Below are 23,991 nucleotides of genomic sequence, written 5' to 3' on the forward strand. Positions count from 1 at the left end.
GTATTTACTATCAATTATAAAACCTAGCTCCATTTCAAGCTGCTTTCATATGGAAACTTGGGACATCCCTCTTGGTCCTCTTAGAGTAGTGAGAAGCCAGCAGTGAGAGGCTCCCAGGTCCTTGGAGACCCCATCAGCCAGATCCTGTCCTGGTACACGTAGGCTGAGTCCTAACACATGTCTTACATGATGTATTTCAGGAATTTCTCCACTCTGCAGTGTGGCTGGAAAGATAAGCTGGTTGTTCTTTATCTGCTTTAGAATTTTGCTTTTTTAGTTTTGGGGACATTTTATTGCAGTACTGTCCAATGTAGTAGGCACTAGCCACATGTCGCCGTTAGCATCTGAAATGGGGAAGTGTAACTGAGAAACTAAATTTTTTTTTATTTTTAAGTAATCTGTACACCAGTGTGGGACTTGATCTCAACTCTAAGATCAGGAATCGTGTGTTCTACTGATTGAGCCAGGCAAGTGCTCAGAGAAACTAAATTTTTAATTCAATTTAAATATAAGTCTGGGGGGCGCCTGGGTGGCTCAGTCGTTAAGCGTCTGCCTTTGGCTCAGGTCACGGTCCCAGGGTCCTGGGATCAAGCCCCGCATCGGGCTCCCTGCTCAGCGGGAAGCCTACTTCTCCCTCTCCCACTCCCCCTGCTTGTGTTCCCTCTCTCGCTGTGTCTCTCTGTCAAATAAATAAATAAACTCTTTAAAAAAATAAAAGATAAGTCTGGATAAGTGGATCTAGTGTGGCCCCATGGGACATACCCCCTGGCCTCCCCACAGTTGCACCCCCCTCCCTCCCCCATGGCACAGGCCCTCCCTCCTGTGCTGGACTGCAACCACACCTGGGGCAGGATCTCCTGGGCCAGTTCCCGTGCCCGATGGTAGGCGGCGTTGCCCTCCTCATTCTGGGAAACAGCGTGGTTCACCAGCCCCAGGGCTTGGGCCTGGGCACCACTCAGTCTTCGGCCTGTGAAGATGAGCTCCTTTGCCAGGGCCACCCCCAGGCATCGAGGCAGCCTCTGAGTCCCTCCTGCCGGGATGGAGCAGGGTTAGTAAATCCACATGGGAAGTGGGAGCCCAGAGAAGCCCAGTTTGGGAGTCAACCAAGACTTAAAGGAGCAGATTCTGAGTTAGGATGGAAGGGCAGAGCCCAGAGCATAAGGCAAAAGAGGAAAGCAGGGAAGTAACCTGGAGAGAATGGGATTAAGTAAGAGAAGGATGGGTGCAGTGGGTAGTTACCTGCTCCGGGGAGGAGCCCTCGGGTTGTCTCGATCAGCCCCATGACAGCTGAGGAAGCTGCTTAAACAGAACAGAGTGAAGCACCCACACTATCCTGCAGGGCCAGTCCCCAGAGGGAAGAGACATCTGCCTCTAGGCTCTGCTCAGCCCTCCAGCCAACCACTTCATGGGCCATAACAGACCTCTCCAGACTCTGCCTTGGGAAGAGCTCTAGCACAGAAGTCCGGAAGCTCAGGCCCTCATCCTACTTCCCAGGAGTGAAGGTATGCATCCAGGCCAATCTCACCCTGAGCCTCATTCACAGGTGGAAAAAATAGGATTACCTTAGAGAGCTGCTAAGGATCAAATGAAGTAATGGTGCTTGTAACAAGGAAGGGATTCTTGGAAGTTGCCCAGTGCCTGTTTGTGGGGTAATGGATTCTCTGTCTCACTTGACCCTTACCTCAGGCTCCTGCTCCTACCAGTTATTCCCTCAGCTTTTCACCAGCCTGTGTTTCCCTGAGTTCCAGTCCACATCTCCTTCCGAGTTCTGTGTCCTCTAAGGAGCTCTCCTGGAGTGTCCCAACCCACAGGCTTCTCCTGAATCCCCTCACAGGCCATCTGAACCACACAGTGTGGCCACAGGGAATGGCCATTCCTTCTGCCTATAAGGGGTTTTATATTCTCTCCGCTATCTACCAAAACCCTGCAAGTTAGTTGCCCTAAACATGGGCCCCTGAGAAGCAAGTTGGAGCATAACAACCTACCTCTATGCCTGGAGGTACATATTTCTAAATGTTCTACCTGGAGTGGCAGGAGAAAGCAGCGAGGGGAAGAGAAGAGAGTGGCACCAGATAGCCCTCGGACTTTTTCTAACTGCCTCCTAGAAGGGCAATCAATTATCTTCATCCCCTCCCTCCACTCTTCAAAGCTCAACCGCTCTGAACAAGTAATGCAAACCTTGGCTGGTGCCAGAGTGAACCAGAGGGCAATGTTCATGCCCAGGCATGTTTGTGAGTAGCTGGACTGGTGACAGACTGCCCCTGTGACTGTCTTTGTGCAAAACATGACACAGAATTGGCTTGCATAGAACTGGAAAGTTGAACAATTAATCTTTGTCCTCAGTCTCCCCTCTCTGTTCTCTTTTTGTCCTCTAGCCAGTTGCTCTGGGGTTGGTAGAAGCATTCTTGAGATGAGGGAGGCTGGTTCTGGGAGGTGACAGGTGCTACAGCGGTCAGTGGCTGGGCCAGGAGGGGAACCAGCTTACACCCAAACTCTGGATCTCCCACATCGCCTTTCTCTAGTTTTGCTGCTGTTTGGAAAGCCCAGAGTAGTGGCTAACTTTGCAGAGTCCCCAGACTTACTCTGTTTTACTTACACTTGCCTCCTCACCCTATCCCACCTCTCCTCCTGCCCAGTACCTGCCACTCGGAGGTCACAGGCCAGGGCGAGTTCCAGGCCTCCGCCCAAGGCAAACCCGTCCATAGCTGCAATAGTGGGCGCAGGGAAGGCTGCTGTGGAGATGAAGAAGGGCTCAGCCTGAGAGGCCCTGGCAGGACCAGGACAGGGACTCAAGGCTGGGGAGGGGCTATGGCCTCACTGGTCCCAGGTTTGGAACATTACCTGGTACCTCAGCCAGGTTATCTTAGAAGTAGGTTTTCCTATTGGGGAAAGTTGGGGAATCAGCTGGGATACTAGAGTGGGGAGATGGGCTACATGATCCCCGCTCAGGCCCACTTTCCTGTTGGCCTCCCTGGGACCAGCCTTTCTGTTCCGTGTCAAGCCCCATACTCGGTGGGCTGGGAACATAGAACTGAATAGACATGGGGAAGGCAGACCTATAAACAGGCAATGATGACCCAGGGTGATCAGTGCTCTGATAAAGCTTCGAGATAAAGCTTCCTGGTGGTCTTAAAGGATGACTAAAAAGTTCAGGTGGCCAAGGAGGGAAATTCCAGGCAAAAGGAACAGTAATTGTCAAAGCCTGAAAGCATGCTTGGTGAAATTTGACTCCTATGGAATGTCCTCCTCCAACCCACTCCAAGAACCTCACCAATCTCATTCATCAGGCCTCGGAGCCGCTGGACAAAGATCCCCACTTCTGCCTCACTCATCTGCTCCCGCTCCTTCAGGTCTGCACCTGCAGACGGTGAGGGGTTGGTGACAGCCTTTGTGACATGACCCATTACTGAATCCCAGGCCGTTGAAGGATCCAGCCAAGAAACTTGAGGAGAAGCAGCCAGAGAGGAAGGTGAAACATCAGGAAAGCATGGTCAAGGAAGCCAGGGAAGAAAAGGGGGGTTGTGTGTCAAAAAAGGACAGGTGCAACAACAACAAAAAGATAAGTTGGACATCAGAATTAAAAACTTTTGTGCATCAAGGGACACTATCAAAAGAGTGAAAAGACAACCCACAGAATGGAAGAAAATATTAGCAAATCACATATCTGATAAGGTAGTAATAATCTAGGATACATAAAGAACTCCTTGAACTCAACAACAAAAACCACAAAGGACAAGGGACTTGAATAGACATTTCTGCAAAGAAGATGCATACAGATGGTCAATAAGCACAAGAATCGATGCTCAACATCATTAGTCATTAGGGAAATGCAAGTCAAATCCACAATGAGAAACCAGCTTCACACCATTTAGGATGGTTATTATAAACAACAACAACAACAGAGGCAGAAAACAAGTGCTGGCATGGGTGTGGAGGACCCTGATGCATTGCTGGTGGGAACGGGAAATGATGCAGCTGCTATGGAAAACACTCAGGTGGGTCCTGAAAAAGTTATACGTAGAATGATATGATCCAGCAATTCCACTCCTGAAACAATTAAAAGCAAAGACTCAGAGACTTGCCTGCCATGATTCATAGCAGCATTATTCACAATAGCCAAAAGGTGTAAACAACCCAGTGCCCATCAACATAGATAAACAAGGGGCACCTGGGTGGCTCAGTTGGTTAAGCGTCTGCCTTTGGCTCAGGTCATGATCCCAGGGTGCTGGGATCGAGTCCTGCATCAGGCTCTTTGCTCAGTAGGGAGCCTGCTTCTCCCTCTGCCTTTCACTCCCCCTGCTTGTGCTCTCTCTGACAAATAAATAAAATCTTAAAAAAAAAAAAAGATAAACAGAATGTAGTATATAAACAATGGAGTATGGTTCAGCCATAAAAAGGAATGAAGTTCTGCCATGCTATACTATGGATGAACCTTGAGGACGTTATGCTAAGTAAAAGAACCCAGACCCAAAAGGACAAATGCATGATTCCACTTGTATGAGGTACCTAGGATAGGCAAATTGATTGAGATAGAAAGTACAACAGAGATTATCAGGGGCTGGTTTGGGGGAGGAGGAATGGGGAGGGATTGCTTAATGAGTACAGAATTTGTTTGGGATGATGAAAAATGTCTGGAACTGGACAGTGGTGATAGTTGCATGGCCTTGTGAATGTACTCAGTGTCACTTAATTTTATACTTAAAAATGGTTAAAATGGGGCGCCTGGGTGGCTCAGTTGGTTAAGCAACTGCCTTCGGCTCAGGTCATGATCCTGGAGTCCCGGGATCAAGTCCCGCATCGCATCGGGCTCCCTGCTCGGCGGGGAGTCTGCTTCTCCCTCTGACCCTCCCCCCCCCTCATGTGCTCTCTCTCTCTCTCTCTCAAATAAATAAATAAAATCTTTAAAAAAATGGTTAAAATGTAAACTCTGTGTACTGTATAGATTTACCACAATTTTAAATGTATAAAATAATATTTAAAATGTATTATTTCTTTCCAGTTTTATTGAGAAATGGCTGACATTGATTATTTTTTAACAGGAGGGGTCAGTGTGGTCCAAGGAGGCTGAGCAGTCAGGTAAGATGAGAACTGAGAAGCAAGGGCAGGACACAGTGGCATGGAGGTGGGCAAGGACCTTGGTGAGAGTAGTGTCATCTAAGGCCAGATGGCAGGGGGCTGGAGGTCGGAGTAGGGGGTGAATATATTCTCTTCAAGTCTGAGATTAGGAAGTCAGAGCTGAGGGCCCTTGCAAGTCTTTGATTAGTTCCAACCCCTCAATGACAGATGGAGAAACTGAGGCCCAGAGAGGAATAGGGGCGATCCCAGGATTCCAGAGCAAGTCAGGGACAGACCCAGACCTCCTACAGCGCCCCATGGCCTCTTCCCACCTCCCATTGACCACTGCTGTCCCTTCCCCAGTCACCCAGAGTGGGTTCTTAGCCCAGCATATCTCTCACTCACTTGCTTCTTGTTGTGGGGATGGGACGTTTTTTGTCTTTGAGACAGAAGTTCATGGTGCTTATCCTCTTGTGAGGACCAAATTGTCCAGGGGCGGTGGAGAGCTATGGTGACAGGGACTGAGATCTTGTGGGTGGGCAAAGGGGCACAGAGTCCCATCTTGGCCACAGACCTTGTGAATGTCACTGGATTCAGTTTCCTCATTTCCTCAATGAAGGGTCAGAACAGAGCATGGTGTAGCAGAAAGAATAAGGATTTGGGGGTCAGAGGTGCCAAGTTAAAATTCTATTCTACCTCTTACTAGCTGTGTAACACTAGGCAAGGAATTTTATGTCTGAGTATTTGAGTTCACATCTGTAAAATGGGAATAGTAAGTCCTATGCTAGAGCTGACCTAAGCCCCCAACCCCCTGTAGGCTGAGGGTATCTTGCTGAGCCCCGGGGTAGGGGCAGGGGAGGAAACCCACCTGCACAGAACACACCCTTCACTCCACTTCTGAATAGCAGAACACGCACTTGCTGGTCCTCCCGTAGCTGGGCCAGAGCTTCCAGCAGCTGCAGAGGAGACCTTGTCAGAAACCTCCCAGTCCAGCCCCGGCCCAGCACCCCCGCACCCACCCTGAGGTCTGCCGTTTCTCACCTCGCTGACCAAGATGTTCCCCAGGGCATTGCGGGCACTCGGTCTATTCATCAGAATCTCAGTGATTCCTGTAGGTGACAGGGCAGCCTTGGGTGCCAGTAGGCCTGCAGCCTGGGTTCTGGGCAACCTCTACCCTTAATGAGCACTGTGACTTCAGGCAAGTCACATACATCCAGGCTTCAGTTTCCCTGACTATAAAATGGAGAGAATAACCCCTTGTTCTTTCTGCCTCACAGAACTGGAAGAGCTTGTAAACTCCATGGATCAGTCTTTCTCCTGTACCCTTGGAGAGCAAATGCTCTATTAACCCAGGAGTCTGTCCTGTTGCTCCCTCTTCCTCACCCATGAAATTTACTCAGTCCCCTTAACCAATTCAACCTCTTAAATAGATCTCAGATCTTTTGGCTAATATCCCTCTCTGCAGCCAGTAACCTGGTGTGGGCTCTCTTCTACTACATGAATCACCCAACTGGCCCTCTTGCCTTCAGTCTTGCTCCTCCTCCCCACTCCACATTCATTCCCTCATTTGGGTCAGAATCCTCTTTCTAACCCAAATCCAGCCATGTCCTTCCCTTTCTCTTTTCACCAAAATTAAGTCAAATTCCTTAATACCACCCAAAAGATGCCCCCCTTCCCCAATCTGGCCATTGCTTCCCACTCTAGCCTCAACTCACCCCCACAATCTGGGCCAGTTGTAGGGAAGAGAGACTGGCTCTGGGCAAGGGCTCAAATACTCTTACACCTTCTTGGCTGTTTTCCCTCCCGTGTTTACCAATCCTTTAGCTTTCAAAGGCCTCTTATTATTTTATCCCAGGGTTCTTAGCCTTGTCTGTGGAACAAGCAGTATTTATTAAGATGGCATTCTCAGTGTGAGTTGATTTGTGTGACACAGGGAAGGGACAATGAAAGTTTCAGGGCTCTCAAGGGACAGAGTTTCCAGCCAGGAGTTAGAGAACTGTGGTTCAGGAGAGAAAACCATAACATTCAGACTAAGTGGGCTCCTTAGCCTCCCTAGAAACCTTCAAAAAGTTCTTTGAGCCCAGCAGGCCTGGAGGTCCCACAGAAAGATGTGCCCAAGGTCTTCTCCAGCTCTAGTGCTCCAGGAAAGAAAATGCTGCAACTTTGGGGAAGGGAAACTCTGGTAGATACAGAAAAACCATGTCAGAGTGTAGAGGTCCAAGGTCTTTGTGGCAGAGAGACCCTAGACTGGGCCCAATCTTCATATCCTCAATAATCTTCCCTGGAGTGTGGGCAGGAGAATTGCTTCTAACCAACAGAATGCAGCTAAGATCATAAAATGTCACTTCCAAGATTGGGGTTCAATTATATGGCAGAAGTGATGAGGTGTTAGTTCCATGATTAGGTTACAATGTATGTATGACTCTGTCTTGCTAGGGTACACTAGACAAACTAGTGGGCCTACAGAGAGGGTCATGTGGCAAGGAACTAGAGGCAGCCCCCAGGAGCTGAGAATGGCCCCCAGGCCAAGAGGAAGAAAACAGGGCTTCAGTCCTACAACCATAAGAGGTGAATTCTATCAACGGGAGAAGCTTGGAAGCAGATCTCTCCTCAGTCAAGCCTATGATGAGACCACAGCCCTGGCCAACTCCTGGATTGCAGCTCAGTAAAACCCTGAAGCAGAGAATCCGGCTAAATTGTGCTTGGACTTCTCACCTACGGAAGCTATAAGATAATAAATGTATATTATTTTAAGCAATAAAGTTTGTAGTAATTTGTTATGTGGCAATAGAAAACTATCACGGTCATGACGTTCTGAGATTGATAGAAACTTTCCTCTCTCCTCTTCACTTTCCTGTTCTGTCTCCTTTCTTTCTGGCTGTCTCCCATATTTCATCTCTATCTGTTCTCTCCATCTTTATCTCCTCCCTGCAGAATACAAATAGGGGACTTGGCTCAAGTCACAGCTTAGCCATTGGCTTTGGGCAAGTTGCTTTACTCTTCTGGCCTTCAATTTCCTGATCCATAAATAGAAATAATAAAAAGGCCATTATGAGGATTTAAAGAAATAATGCCTTGGGACACCTGGCTGGCTCAGTCGGTAGAGCATGGGACTCTTAATCTTGAGGTTGTAAGTTCAGACCCCACACTGGGTGTACAGAGTACTTAAAAATAAAATCTCAAAAAAAAAAAAAAAAGGAAAAAATATAATGCCCATAAGTGCTTAGCCAGAGTTTGTGGGTACAGTGAGCAGGAAAAAGGCATAGATGCTAGGGAAAATTCCAGGATTCAATAAAAGGAAAGAACTTCAAGCTGGGTGCTGTGAGGAGCCAGACAGGGCATCTTTGGCTTTCATTCAATTTGTACTACTCCATGTCAGGTCCTGGAGAAGTAAGAGACGACTCAGCCATGGTCCTTAAGCTTTTAGTTGAGCCCTGATTCTGAGAACATTGCCCTTACGGGACCTCTGCAGTGGGGATAGGTCTGTACCACACCCCATCTCCATTCTTACCAAACCCACCATGCCACTGGCTAATAATTTCCTTAGCAGCTGACCTCGGGTCACTTACGTTTGGATGGCCTAGATCACAGGCTAGGTAATGTAGGTGGGAGTTGTAGGGGCCAAGGGCAGGCTGCTTTGGGTCACTTTGGCATGAAGATTATTTGAGTTAAGCAATCAAACCCAGCAGATTCAGAAAAAGCTCTTTACCTCCCCCACAACTGCCTAAAAAGAATTTAGATAGAGGATCTGATCCAGGAAGAGAGCTATCACCATAGATAACTACATTACTATGAACTAGGTATGGTAGACTGGGAGGAACCTAGCAAGACCTGTTTTTTTTGTTTGTTTGTTTTTTAAGATTTATTTGCTTGAGGGGCACCTGGGTGGCCCAGTTGGTTAAGCGTCTGGCTTCGGCTCAGGTCATGGTCCCGGGGTCCTGGGATTCAGCTGGAGTCGGGCTCCCTGCTCGGTGGGGAGTCCGCTTCTCCCTCTCCCTCTTCTGCTTCTTCCACTCGTGCTCGCTCTCTCTCTCAAATAAATAAAATCTTTTTAAAAAAGATCTTAGAAATAAAAAGATAAAAAGATAAATAAATATTTTTTAAAAAGATTTATTTATTTGAGAGGGAGAGCTCGGGAGAGCAAGCAGGCGGGGAGGGGCAGAGGGAGAGGGAGAGAGTCTTTTTTTTTTTTTTTAAGATTTTATTTATTTGCGAGAGAGAGAATGAGAGACAGAGAGCATGAGAGGGAGGAGGGTCAGAGGGAGAAGCAGACTCCCTGCTGAGCAGGGAGCCCGATGCGGGACTCGATCCCGGGACTCCAGGATCATGACCTGAGCCGAAGGCAGTTGCTTAACCAACTGAGCCACCCAGGCGCCCCGCGAGAGGGAGAGAGTCTTAAGCAGACTCCTTGCTGAGTGCTGAGCCTGAGCTGAAACCAAGACTCAGAAGTTTAACCCCTTAACCGACTGTGCCGCCCAGGTACTCCATTGCCTGTTTGATCAAAGTCCTCTATGTCCCATTGTTTCTGGGTGGCCCAGCGAACATTTGTTTACCAAACATTTACTCCTTTTATCTTCCTGTGAATTGCATTCCCTCCCTCTGAAGTCCCAGACCCCTACCCTCTTCTCCTTAGTTTAGAGTGACATATATATATCTCATTTTGCTTGTTTTTGGAATTTCCATTCTGTGTGAATTCCCTGTACATTCAAAATTAAATTTGATTTTCTCCTGTGTGAATTTTCATGTCAATTTAGTCCAGCTAGAAAGACCTTGAAGGGGACAGAAAATTCTTGCTCCCCGGAAGAGTCAATAGAGAGCTTTTTCTGTATCTTAATAAACTTCTCTCCAGGGGCACCTGGGTGGCTCAGTCGTTAAGCATCTGCCTTCTGCCTTCTGCTTCGAGCCCCACATCGGGCTTCCTGCTTGTGGGAAGCCTGCTTCTCCCTCTCCCGCTCCCCAGCTTGTGTTCCGTCTGTCGCTGTGTCTCTCTCTGTCAAATAAATAAATAAAATCTTAAAAAAAAACTTCTCTCTTGTCAAAACAAACAAAAACAAAACAAAAAAACCTTAGACTCAAGCAGGGAAAAAAGGAAGAAATAAATAGAAAATGTATAGTAGGACACCATCTATGTACATTAGAACTATGTAAATTAAAGCACAAACTCTGTTACATCAAATTTAGGGAGAGGGGTTGGGACTGGGGAGAAAGTAAAGCCAAGAAAATGGCTTTGCCCTGATGGTAACAGGCAGCGGACTGAGGCGTGTGAGTAACGCCACTGAATGCACTTTGGTCTCCTCTCACCCCTCAAAAACAACACAACAGGTGCAATCGGAAAATGTTCTCTGCCCGTTGATGAGGGAGCAGAAGGCAAGCTGAGGGCAAAGCACAAGCTAACACGCGGCAACCTCCCCCCCCAACCCCCGCCGGCCCAGGTGGAATGTGTGTGACATTCCTCAGGGACTCCTGGCTGCCCCAGCACAAAGGAAAGGGGAAAAAACAAATGGTTAGGGCGCCTGGGTGGCTCAGTTGGTTAAGCGACTGCCTTCGGCTCAAGTCATGATCCTGGAGTCCCAGGATCGAGTCCCGGGATCGAGTCCCGCATCGGGCTCCTTGCTCAGCGAGGAGTCTGCTTCTCCCTCTGACCCTCCCCACCTCATGCTTTCTCTCTCTCTCAAATAAATAAATAAAATCTTTAAAAAACAAAACAAACGAACAAAAAAAACCAAATGGTTAACTGATAGGGATCACAGTCCCGCAGGACTTGAGTCTCCAGCAGTTTGCAACTGTCTTAATGATTTCTAAAAAAAAAAAAAAAAAGCAATCTCCAGAAACCTATAGATTCCTGGAGCCCTAACATTACCCACCCCTCCATAGGACAGAAAATCTTACATAATCAGTCACTCCTCACAACCCCAGGGCGCTGTCTGCCCGCGGGTCCTGTCCCTGCGCTTAAATAAAACCACTTTTTGCACCGAATTCGCATCCAGAATTCTTTCTTGGCCATAGGCTCCAAACCACGTCACCAGTGACCAGCGGGAACTTTCTCTCTTTGACGCAAAAGGGCACAAAAGTCGGCCAGCGTGGGCAGGGCCAGAGCGCAGGGAGCCGTGCGCAGCTGACGCCCCAACCTCTGCTCTCCTCTCCCCCTACTCGGCCCTGCCTGGCTGGCGGGATTGGCTCCGCCGCCTGCCCCGCTGGAACCGAGCCAGGACTCTAGGCCGGGACGGACAACTGGCCTTTTAAAGTTACTGGGGTGGAAGCGGTGGGTCGCTGGTGCCTCGTCCTATCCCTGCGCGAGTTCCCCTCCCCTCCTTCACATCCCCAGGCCACCGAATGGGGGACTGAAGGGACTTAGGTTGACGTAGAGTTACACCGCAATTAGGGGTCGGGGCGGCTGGTAAGGTGGTCACCCTCCTCCCCGGCCTTACGAAAGGTTTGGGGAGCCTTGACTGGGAAACCGCAGCCGGGGATCAAATCCTCAAACGCCGCGAGCGGCCTGCCTTCCCCTTACTGGTCCGTCTTCCCGCGCCTCCTGGGCGCTCCCTGGGACAGCGCACTTACCTTGGTCGCGGCCGGTCAGGGCGCGCACTTGGATCTCGGGGTCGCCGGTAGCTCCGTGGGAGGCGCAGCTGCGCGTGCGAAGGGGCCTCCAGGGGCGTGGAAGGCGCAGGCCGCTGGTCAGGGCGCGCAGCATCTGGGCGCAGGCTGGGAAGGTGCCAAGAGCCCCTCCACTGCTCGGTCCGCTGCCGGGGAAAGCTCGCAGCTGGGCCGCAGGTTTTCGCAACTGCTCCACCTCCTGGCGCAGAGCCCACAGCGGTTCTCTACGCCTCTTGCCTTTTGGAGACTTGGAGCCCTGGCTAGGCGAAGCCCACCCAGCCCCGCTGAGCGACGCGGGGCAAGGATGTCAACCTCTTTTTTTTTTTTTTTTTTTTGGATGTCAACCTCTTTTAAGTGTCAGTGTTGTCATCAGTAAAGCGGGGATCGTAATAGTGACTACTGTCAAAGATAAAGGGGGAGGCTGGTTAAAGTCGTGAGAACAGGTTTTACTCAGTAATATAAAATATACTACGGCAAAAGGGACTATCCAGTGTGAACTGAACTCAAACTTTTTTTTTTTTTTTAAGATTTTTTAAATTTACTTGACAGACAGAGAGAGAGAGACAAGTAGGCAGAGAGCAGGCAGAGGGAGAGGGAGAAACAGGCTCCCCCCTGAGCGGAGAGCCTGGATCCTGATCTGAGCGGAAGGCAGACGCTTAACCAAATGAGCTCAAACTCCCGTTTGTACAGAGGGGGCTGAGAGTTTTAAACGGAGGAGGGAATATGGAGGTGGGTGAACCGGGCCTGTATAATAGAATCAGGGAAGTGAAAAATTACAAAAATCATGGAACGCGTTTGGCCAGGTTAAACCTGTCTGGGTCAGCTAAGGGAGGCTTATCCAAAATTAGGCTCCCACAGAAAGTGGGGGTGGAGGGTTGGGGGGGTTGTCTTCAGGTGTTGGCTGGAACAAGCAATAAATTCTTTTGGCAGTGTTGACCTTAAAAATAAAAGTTATTTTACCAGCAAAAATAGGTTTATTTGGGAATAGCAGAGAATTGCAATTTGAGACAAGCCACAGGATACAACCATAGGTTAGTCCAACAGAGGAGAGAAGTTGGGAGGGGTTGTTTTGAAACCAAAACCCACTGGAGAAAAGCAAGAGTTCAGGGTGACAGGGTTTCTCATCAGCTGAGCTGCTGACCTACTGGATTTCTTGAAGGAGATACAATGTACATCCTCTCCTGATGGGTCTGTAATTGACAATTCTTCCTGTGATTGATGTCCAGTGGTAGGGCACCAGAGCTCCACCTTCTAGCCTCCTGACTGCATTTTAGTAAGGTTTCTCTCTTTTTTTTTTTGATAACTTAATGTTTTGTTTTGTTTTACAGGGAAAACCAACACCAATATACTCAAGGTTTCTCTTTATTAATTTCTATAGCTGGCTTATATTTCTCATGCAGGCACTTTAAGGGGGGCTAGGGTCATCTTAGGAATGTGGCCTGGAGTTGCTAGAAACTATATTAGTGTTTAAGTCTTTGTAGGTTAACGTTGAGGCCTAGTAGAGGAGTGTGGCTAGAGTTGGGTGAGGCTCAGAGGAGTGTGGCTAGAGCTCGGTGAAGAAGAGTATCTTTGTTACTATGTCATGGTGGTATTATGATGACTGAATGGGGGGGTGTGAACTTTGCTTACATAAATGCCCAATAAATGTTATTTCATTTTTAAAATGTCATTTCACTTATTCATTCTGGCATTGTCTGCATTCATGGACTTCACTCCCTCACTGCTCAGTTATGCTTCAATCATCCCAATATGCTTCAAAAATCCCATTTCTCCTTCAAGAAATCCAGTAGGTCAGCAGCTCAATAATTAGATTTCAAAAATATTTGTGAATGTGAGTCCCTAGCTTCTGCTCCACTATCTACCCAAACTGCTTGTGCAGAAGTTGTCAGAGGCCCTGTTTAGTTCATTCTGGGTGGATCAATAAAGAGTATTCAGTGCACACTCTCCCTCCTCCACCTTCCACTTGTTGATGACCCCAAAGTCACTAACAATCCACACCTCCAACCAATGGCTGGACTGTTAGGTGATCTAGAAACAAAATCTTCTCTTTTTAAAGCCATTGGTGCTTGCTGGGGTCATCACTATGTCCATTAAGGTTTTAACAAAAATGGGCTCTCATCTCCTTCCTGGGTCTAATGGGAAACTCTAAGTTCCTCTCTGTGACCTAAAATATTAATTGGGGTTTATAGCAGTCCTAGTCATTTTTGATCCCTTGCCTTTGCTTCCAATGAATTAATTCAGATTATGGATCATCCGGCCATCCCTCTGTGTCCCTTTTCTATATATTCCTGGACACAACTCTAATTCTTTCACTCCTTAAATAACAGAGACAGACTGCATAAGAAAGAAAGGCTGAGGAGCAACTGTGGGACTCCACTTCTCATACTTAATGAGGTTAATGCTGTTAGGGACTGTTATGTCCCCCCTAAATTCATATGTTGAGGGCCTATTCCCTACTATATCACAATGTGACTGTCTTTAAAAAGTAATTAAGGGGCGCCTGGGTGGCTCAGATGGTTAAACGTCTGCCTTTGGCTCAGGTCATGATCCCAGGATCCTGGGATCGAGCCCCACATCGGGCTCCCTGCTCAGCAGGAAGTCTGTTTCTCCCTCTGCCTGCCGCTCCCCCAGTTTGTGCTCTCTCTCTCCGTCAAATAAATAAATAAAATCTTTAAAAAAAATAAAAGGTAATTAAGTTAAAATGAGGTCATTAGGGTAGAACTTCATCCAATATGACTGATGTCATTGCAAGAAGTGGAGATTTGGACACAGATAAGTAGAGAAGATAGACCATGTGAAGACAGAGGGAGAAGACAGCCATTTGCAAGCCAAGGAGAGAGGCCTCAGACAAAATCAACCCTGCTGACACCTTCATCTCACACTTCCAGCTTCTATAACTGTGAAAAAACACATTTCTGTTGTTTAAGCTACCCAATCTATAGTACTTTATTATGACAGCACTAGCAAACTAATACACCAATCACAGAATTTCTGTGATTGAGGAGATCTGGTGCCTGGTTTTTAAAATAACAAGGTGCCCCCCTTCCTCTACATTATTATTGTTCCTGGGACTCCAAGGAAAATCAGCAGAGGGGCAATGGGGATAGAACAGTGGTAATAACAATATGGCTATAGGTAATAATATTTTTGTCCTTTTTAATCCTGCAGCTTTTAAGCAGAAGTAATTCCTCAGTAATCTCTTCTGAATTATAAGTTTTTAAAACTATTGTTTTAGGGGTGCCTGGGTGGCTCAGTCGGTTAAGCATCTGCCTTTGGCTCAGTTCATGATCCCAGAGTCCTGGGATCGAGCCCCACATCGGGCTCCCTGCTCAGCGGGGAGCCTGCTTCTCCCTCTCCCTCTGCCTGCCGCTCTGCCTACTTGTGCTCTCTATCTCTCTGTCAAATAAAGAAATAAAATCTTTAAAAATAAATAAATAAAACTATTGTTTTAGTTATAAAAGAATATATGCAAATACTCTCACATTTTTGTAGGAATGTCTTTAATGGAGAGCAATTGGCAATATATATCAGAACTATAAATTATCTCCTTTTTGACCCACAAATTCCATTTTTAGGAATTTAACCTACAGACATACCCACACAGGTGTGCAATGATACATGCACATTGCAGGACGCCATATAATAACAAAAGACTGAAAACCATCATTTTTTTAAAAAATTTTATTTATTTATTTGACAGAGACAGAGAACATAAGCAGGGGGAATGGCAGACAGAAAGAGAGGGAGAAGCAGGCTCCCGGCTGAGCAAGGAGCTTGATGAAGGACTCGATTCCAGGACCCTGGGATCATGACCTGAGCCGAAGGCAGACACTTAACTGACTGAGCCACCCAGGCACCACTGAAAACCATCTTAATATCCACCAATAGGGGAATGGTTAAATAAAGTATGGTACCTCCATAAATGGAACACTAGGAAGTTATTTAAAAAAACAACACAAGCAGCTCTTTATGCACTGATAAAATCTTCAAAATCTATTGTTGTATGAAAAATTTAAGATGTGAAATAGCATGTAAAGAAAGTTAAAATGTGTGTTATAGAGGGGGATAACACCACTCAGGTGTGCATGTACAACGAACATTACTTGGCTGTAGTTACATAAAATATTTCTAGGATAGGAAGAGGAAACTGGGAAATGGAATAGGGGTGGGAGGGAGAATTTTGGCAGTTTGACATTTTGTACTTTTTGAATCTTAATTCATGTGGTGAGTATTATCTACCCCCAAAATAAGGAAAATGAAAACAAAACACGACAAAAATTAAAGACATGACACAGTAAAAATACAAGTAATACACAGGGGCACCTGGGTGGCTTGAGCATCTGCCTTCAGCTCAGGTCATGATCTCAGGGTCCTGGGGTCCTGCGATCAAGCCCCATGTCGGGCTCCCTGCTCAGTGGGGAGTCTGCTTCTCCCTCCGCCCCTCCCCCCAGCTCATGCTCGCTCTCTCTCAAATAGTCTTAAAAAAGTAATATACAAAGTCAAAACATTCAAACAGTACAGATGGGTATAAAATTAAAAGAAAAAATGCCCCTCCTCTATACTGTATGCATTTAAAAGAATATTTATTGCATTTTATCCAGCATTTCTGGGTGTTTCTTGGCAGGAAAAAATTCTTTTTTCTAGATTTTTTTTTTTAAGATTTTTATTTATTTATTTGACAGAGAGAGAGAGACAGCGAGAGAGGGAACACAAGCAAGGGGAGCGGGAGAGGGAGAAGCGGCCTCCTGCAGAGCAGGGAGCCCGATGCGGGACTCGATCCCAGGACCCCAGAATCATGACCCGAGCTGAAGACAGACGCCCAACGACCGAGCCACCCAGGTGCCCCAGGAAAAAATTCTTTTTATTTATTTATTTATTTATTTATTTATTATTTATTTATTTATTTTTCTTTTTTTTTTAATTCTTATGTTAATCCCCATACATTACATCATTAGTTCTAGATGAAGTGTTCCATGATTCATTGTTTGTGCATAACACCCAGTGCTCCATGCAGAACGTGCCCTCCTCAATACCCACCACCAGGCCAACCCATCCTCCCACCCAGGAAAAAATTCTTTTTAAAGATTTATTTATTTGAGAGAGAGAGAGCAAGAGAGTGCATATGAGCAGGGGGTTGGTTGGGCAGAGGGAGATGGAGAGAGAATCCTCAAGCAGACTCCCGCTGAGCATGGAGCCCAATGTGGTGCTTGATTCCAGGACCCTGAGATCATGACCCAAGCCAAAATCAAGAGCTGCCAGCTCAACCAACTCCTAGGTGCCCTGGCAGGAGAATTTTTTTATTATCTAGTCCTCCACATTGAAAATGGAAATATTCTTTCCCAATCTTTTCAGCATTAACAGCAACTTTTATTATCTTACTAGTCCCTCTCCACTTCCATGGACTTCTATTTTGGTTTTTTTTTGTCCTTATGAAATAGTAAAAATTAATTTTATTCAATTTCATCCCATGAGTACATATCTTTTTAATATTATGTGACAAAATGGAAAGTACACATCAAGCACTTCTGCTACAAGCCAAAGCATAATAGCTGATCCCAGAAAACACTCGTGTGTTTGAGTTACCAGCTGAACTAGCCACGTACATATAGAATGCCAATTTTACTTGAATGAACAGCTAACAAACTATAGTTATTCAGACTTGGGTTTTTCGCAGACATTTTTCTCAAATTTGTAAAAAAAAAGTGAGTCTGTCCCTTCAACAAAACAACTGACAGTATTTTTTGCCCAAATGAAAACTTGTTTCTACTACTTTGAGTTTAGCAGTTTAAACTTTTTTCTAAAAAAATGAGATAGGTGGTGATATTCACAAATGTGACTTTCTTGATATTGTATACTGACATTCCACTTGATATTACATTATGGAATTTGAAATGTCAACATTTGGAAGATTTGCTTAACTCAGTAAACTAACATTTTCCAAATGACCAATGCCTAATGTAATAAAATCATACTTGGGTAAAATATCCGAACAAAGGGCAAGATAAACCAACGGATTTTTTTTTTTTTTAAGATTTTATTTATTGGACAGAGCGCAAGCAGAGGGAGAGAAAGGGAGAAGCAGGCTCCCTGCTGAGCAAGGAGCCTGATGTGGGACTTGATCCCAGGACCCTGGGATCATGACCCAGGCTGAAGGCAGCTGCTTAACTGACTAAGCCACCCAGGCATCCCAAACCAATGGATTTTAACGTAACAGAGTACAAAATTCATCAGTATGGTTTCAGATGGCACGCTGTACATACCCTTCAAGAAATTACCACTTGCTAAGTTTTAGTGTAGTATCAAAAAAGAATGTCTACAGTTATTTGAAAAGGCAATTAAAAATCCACGTGAGACCAGACTTTCTTCATATACATCAGTCAAAAGACACAACAGTTTGGTTGCTGAAGCAGAAATGATAGTCTAACTATTTTCTATCAAGCCAGATATTGAAGAGATTTGAGACAATGTAAAATAATGCTATTCTTCCTACCAATTTTTTTTTTGGGGGGAGCATAGCTATTTTTCATTAAAATTATTATTTATATTCAGAAGTAATGGGTTACTGTTATTTTTTAAAGATTTATTTTATTTAGAGAGGGAGAGCAAGTGCACAAGTGCAGGGAGGGGCACAGGGAGATAATCTTAAGCAGACTTTCTGCTGAGCATGGAGCCCAACATGGGGCTGGATCTCAAAACCCATGAGATCATGACCAAGAAGCGAATGCTTAACCAACTGAGCCACGCAGATGCCCCAAGTTTACGGTTATTCTTAAATAGCTGATAAATGAATGTTTTAAGATTTTCTCAGCTTTAATTTCTGATATGGTAAATATCATAGATATAATATACACAAAACACTTTTGAGGTAAGGGCATAAAGGTGTCCTGAGATCAAAAAATATATGAGAACTGTTGTTTTGTAGCAATGTTACATTGATCTTTCCACAAGGCAAACTGCAAATGACATTTTATAATACCTCTGAAGTACAAAAGACATAGATGTCTTTTAAGTACTGTTCAATTAAATAAAAATTTTCCCACACTGCAGTAAGTGGATACAAGGAACAAATTCCCTGAAGGGACAGTGGTGAAATGAGAAAAATGATCTGGATTCTAGCACAGAGGTAACAGTCTGTTTAGACATTAGTCCTCCTATCTTCAAAATGAGATCAGAGTAGCCTATTTTTAGATTGTTTTCAATGGTCAATTCCATGGATAGATTCAGGGAACCCTAAATAGTGGCCCAGGGGAGGCATCTGGCCATCTGGTCGTCAGACTGATTGGCTGTCATGGTTTTAGAGAAGTGCCCCAGGAAAAAAGTCGGTTGGAGCTGAGTGAGCCGTCCTTTCAAAAGGGGAATTGATTTTCAGTTACAGCCCAATCCAACCCATCAGACTTGCCCCTGCAGATATCTGCATTTGCAGCGTCTGGAATGAAGAGCCTCTGAAACCCGTTCCAAATCTCAAACTCTATAATTTAGCTCCAGAGACAGAGTGTCTGGGTTTCTTTCTCACTCTGCCACTTGCTGGCTATTTGATTTGGGGCAAATTAACTTCTTTGAGCCTCAGTTTCTTCATTTGCAAAACAGGATAACACCACTGATCTCAAAGCGCTGTTACGAAGCTTAACGAGGGGGACGCCTGGGTGGCCCGGTGGGTTAAGCATCTGCCTTCGGCTCAGGTCATGATCCCAGGATCCTGGGATCGAGTCCCACATCGGGCTCCCTGCTCAGCAGAGAGCCTGTTTCTCCCTCTCCCTCTGCTTCTCCCCTTGCTTGTTCTCTCTCTCTCTCTGTCAAATAAATAAAATCTTTTTCTTTTTTCTTTTTTTTTTTTTTAAAGAAGCTTAAGGAGGTGTTGCTTGACAGCGCTTATAGAGTTCCTGGTAGCGAACAGTACTAATTATTAACATCAAAGTTCAGAAAGAGTATGCCCTCGTCTTCCCACACCCACCTTACCAACTCCGTTTTCCCAGGAGCTGACGACCGCACTCCCCAGGATGACGCTTACCCCCATAACAACTCCCAGATATCACAGTTCCACATCCGACGAAGACATACAAGACCCCCCTTCAGATTTCTACTTCTCCTTTCCACTCAACCTTTTCTGAGCCCCCGGCCTGTACCGGGTTCCTACACCAACACAGCTCTGCACAGTGGCCAAACCACTGACCACTCCCTCCAGCCTCTTCTTCCCATCCCGGACCAGTAGGGCTCCCTTTCCCTCTGACCAGGGACCACCCTGGGTCAGGCAGTGGTGGCCCAGGGCTCTCTTGCCTAAGATTCTGTGTGAGGGAGCCTCAGGAGAGACGGGAGAATAACTGCCCGAGCGACCCCCATCCCTAGAGGCGGCGGTTCCGGGTGTTCGAACCGGAAGCAGCCCCTACACTGTTTGCAGTTCCCCTGGTTACTGCGGGGTTCCGGACCAATGGCGGTGGAGCCCCGCGGACTGAGCCCACCCCCAAAGGGCGTGGTGTCACGCCAGCGCTCTGGAACTCCTCTTCTGATCGCTAGGTCCAATCCGCGTCCCGGGGCTGCGGATCGTAGTGCGTCTGCGCGCTGGAGGACCCTTCGTGTCCTGGTGCGCAGGCGCCCTGGGAGCTGCAAACTTAAGTAGTAAGGGGCACACTGCAGTCGTTGTTGGACGAGGTGGTCCTGGAGAGGCTTGATGGCTTGTGTCTGCCCGCGCTGTGGAGCCGTCTATTGATGCGAGTGCCTCCCTTCCCGCTGCCTTTGGAGCCGGACACGCAGGAGTTCCTGTGGTGGGCCCTTGCCACGCACCCGGGCATCAGCTTCTATAAAGAGCCTCGGGAGCGACCCGACCTCCAGCTCCAGGCGGGCGGCCTCAGAGGCCGGCGTCTTGGACTTCTGTTTTGAAGCCAGTGTCCAGTGGACAGCGAGCATTCGTTACATAATGATTAATCCGGACCCTGTCATTTGTTCCATTGGGTTGGTAACCCTGTCTTATCGGCCGATCCCATTGCTGTCTTTATTGGCTAATCAGTTTCAAGAAAGAAATCTACACTTAGTAAAAGACTCTTCAGTGCCTTGCTCTATGCTAAGCTCTAGGGATAGGCAGGAAAGAGGGAGATTCTTTGCCCCTTCTCTGAGCAGCCAGGGATTTTACTAAATTGACCTCGTCCTAGCCCAGGAGTTCTTTACCTAACACAGTGGGGGCTTCTTAGAATCACCTGGAAGAATCGTTCTAAATATTGATGCCTAAGCTGTACTCCCAGAGGCTCTGATTCAGTAGGGAATGGGGTCTGGATGTGGATGTTTTGAACCTATGGTGATTTTTATTCGAGGTGGTATGGTGGGTATAATCCATATAATTTCTATAAGGCTTTTTGAAAAAATGAAAATAGCCTGTGAACTCGAGGTCCATTTGGTTCAATTTCCCTCCTGGTGTAAGGCTATCTTCTGCAGTATCCCTGAGCCTGGTCAGCATCAATTTGAACATGTCCCTTCCCCCAGAGACAGGGGACTCAGCCCCCTGCAGAGGCAGCATGTTCAGCCTCAGAACACCTTCACTTGCCCTAAGTTCTTCCTTTAGTCTTTCCTTATAGCTACCCTTTTCCCCCTCCTGCCCAATGGCTCCTCAGCCAAGGAGTTTCTGCTAAATGAACCCCTGGCCTTGCAGTCCTAGGAACAATTATAGGAGGTTTCCTAGAGGGAGTGACCTTCCAGTTCTTTTTTTTCTTTTTTTTTTAAGATTTTATTTATTTGACAGAGAGAGGGAACACAAGCAGGGGGGAAGTGGGAGAAGGAGAAGCAGGCTTCCCGCCGAGTAGGGAGCCCAATGTGGGGCTCCATCAAAGGACCCCGGGATCATGACCCGAGCCGAGGGCAGATGCTTAGTGACTGAGCCACCCAGGTGCCCCCTTCCAGTTGTTCTGATGCTTTATGTCACAGAGATCTGTAAGGGCAGACCCTTAGGGCAGGAAGGCGCCTCTTTATACACACACACACACACACACACACACCTCTCTTTTTTGTAATAGTTATGTTCTAAAAGTTCCTGTGAACATTAAATTAGTGAATACTGAACCATTGCTCCTGGGAAAAATACAGGGTTAGACTTCTGCAAGCCTCTGGTTTGTCAACCTATCAACACATAACCTTACTTGTTTTCTGTTTCTGTTTAAAGGCACCTTATTTAGTATATATTGTTGATTCATTAACATTGAACTCAAGGCCAGTAGCACTATAACTCATGTCTGAACTAAGTTTATCTAACACCTATTTTCTTCATAAGGCATATCATACCCCCCCTTTTTTTTAGCAATTACTATCTTGGTTTAGTTAATCATATTTCATAGAAGCTGAAAACACTCATTTCTCCTTTATATGAATAACCTAAAGCACTATAAATTACAATGTGCAGAATACTATATAAAAGAATTCTCATAAAAACTGGCTCTTTTTCATCATAGGGCAACTACTGTCGTTTCCTCTGACTTGTACAGCATCTACCCGAATGCTTTGTGATGATCTAAATTTAGGTAAGTACAAATCACAGCAAAAAAAATGATCTTGGAAATAACATCTATTCCATGACACCAATACTACAGTTTTCGGAGTCACAGTAAGATACACAGAATTACATCTGTAATTAATATGAATGCCAACATTTCGAGCAATAATTTGTTACATGGCAAACAAAATCAAGAAAGCAACCATCAAACAAAAGAGACTCATAGCTTCAGACAAGGCAAATTCCAGGATAGCAATGAGAACAGCTGCTACTTCGGTGAAAGGTTTCTGGCATAACCAACGATAAGGCTGCTGAAGACTGTTCCAATACCAGCACCAGAACCAGCCACTCCAACTGTTGCAGCAACTGCACCAATAAATTTGGCAGCAGTACCAATGTTTCTGCTGATTGCACTGGTCTGAAACTCCCTTTGGATTCCTGAGACACACCATTCTGGGCCCCATTAAATACCGTAGAGCCTTTGTGGGTTTACTTAATTTCTATTACTGCTATTCTCTCTCCAGTCCTAGCGTCTGGGCAAGATAACGCTGATGGAGAAATTGGTCTGGATGCAACTCTGGATCCAACTCGAATCAGAGTGGGTGTGCAGGCGAGCTTGATGCAGGCGAATATCTTACGCAGGGCAATGCAGCTGGAGGACCTGGGCGACCGGCGACCTGGTCTCCTCTCCCGGGAGGGGTGCCTGCTGGGGTGACGCCAGCAGAGATCAAAGGATTGGCCTCTATCATGCCCTTCATGCACCTAGGAACACTAGACAGCACTCCAGGCACTATGCTTGTGTGCCATTTTAAACAGCAAAAGCACAAACAAAAAGCACAAAAACATGAAAAATGTGGCACTAAATAGATCATGAGATAGACACTCATCGGCAGCATGGGAGTTGAAACAAGAAGGCAGCGGGCGTGGTATTGTTCTACCTCAGCTGGGAACAGATGCCTGGGGCAACTCAATTTTTTTTGGCCACCTCAAGAGCTCTTGAAGTACTGATTTTGGGGTTATAAATAAATTTTTGTTGAGTAGGCAAATTTGTAAATTCAGAATCAGCAAATAAAAATCATCCCACATGTACATGTATATTCCTTCTGTTAAATGCTAAAGGTTTTGCTGCTGTCACCATTTCATCCTCACAAAACAACGTATGGGAACTGTGTATTGGTTTAAGATTTCAAATCCACTTGTTTATGACTTAATGCACTTGTTTTGATCTAAGGGTGAATTTGGAAGGCCATATGAGGATGATAGCAGCCGAACTGTTGTGCTACCAGGTGCTTATAGATAGGAACATATGGAGAAGCAACTATGACATAATGGACATTTAAACTTAAATACCAAGAATTTATGAGGACTTACTGAGAATGTTCGGTCTGGGCAAGGCTACTCTTTGCTGATCTAAACAGATCTCTGAAGATCTTGAGACATTTGTTCCTGTGGTGGCCAGGATACTCTTGGTCCTCAGTGGTGTTAAAGACACAATGGTCTGAAGAAGAGAAAGACATCTTTTCCTGTCTTGGCAAGGCCGTCTTTCTGGGCGGTGGTCAACAGAGTGCCAGCTAGCTGTGTGCCCCAGCAGCAAGGAACGAAAGCTGGCAGCTGATTCCTAGCTTAGTTGGGAGGATTGATTCACAGAGGACCAACTCCTAGACAGCACATCACAACTAAACTTGGACTTTATTTCATCTCCTTTTTGCCTGGAACTATAATGTAATTAATCTATCTTTGTTTTGGAGTATGTTATTATTTTTTTATTTTTTAAAAAGATTTATTGGGGCGCCTGGGTGGCTCAGATGGTTAAGCGTCTGCCTTCGACTCAGGTCATGATCCTGGAGTCCCGGAATAGAGTCCCGCAT

The 23,991-nt window shown here is 46.1% G+C and overlaps 1 protein-coding gene and 1 pseudogene across 5 annotated transcripts in view; both read right to left on the bottom strand.

Moving 5' to 3' along the window:
• ECHDC2 (enoyl-CoA hydratase domain containing 2) overlaps positions 1–20,016 on the bottom strand; it is a 32,981-nt gene extending 12,965 nt beyond the window's left edge. Inside the window, exons 1-9 of one of the 5 annotated variants that reach the window (XM_081816961.1) lie at positions 19,604–20,016; positions 11,998–12,051; positions 11,617–11,964; positions 6,097–6,164; positions 5,924–6,011; positions 3,272–3,358; positions 2,640–2,732; positions 1,240–1,299; positions 843–1,030 (exon numbers count right to left, since the gene is read on the bottom strand). In XM_081816961.1, the coding sequence (XP_081673087.1) occupies positions 843–1,030; positions 1,240–1,299; positions 2,640–2,732; positions 3,272–3,358; positions 5,924–6,011; positions 6,097–6,164; positions 11,617–11,749 (717 nt within the window). In that variant the 5' untranslated portion in view covers positions 11,750–11,964; positions 11,998–12,051; positions 19,604–20,016. The remainder of the gene's footprint in view (positions 1–842; positions 1,031–1,239; positions 1,300–2,639; positions 2,733–3,271; positions 3,359–5,923; positions 6,012–6,096; positions 6,165–11,616; positions 11,965–11,997; positions 12,052–19,603) is intronic. The other 4 variants (XM_081816960.1, XM_081816959.1, XM_031025263.2 and 1 more) reach the window with 4 other exon arrangements.
• Positions 20,017–22,248: 2,232 nt separating this feature from the next.
• LOC102735547 (ATP synthase F(0) complex subunit C3, mitochondrial pseudogene) overlaps positions 22,249–23,991 on the bottom strand; it is a 7,435-nt pseudogene continuing 5,692 nt past the window's right edge.

This window comes from Leptonychotes weddellii, chromosome 4 (genome assembly GCF_054177405.1).
Source record: "Leptonychotes weddellii isolate Sample4059 chromosome 4, ASM5417740v2, whole genome shotgun sequence".
NCBI classification, from domain to species: Eukaryota; Metazoa; Chordata; class Mammalia; order Carnivora; family Phocidae; genus Leptonychotes; species Leptonychotes weddellii.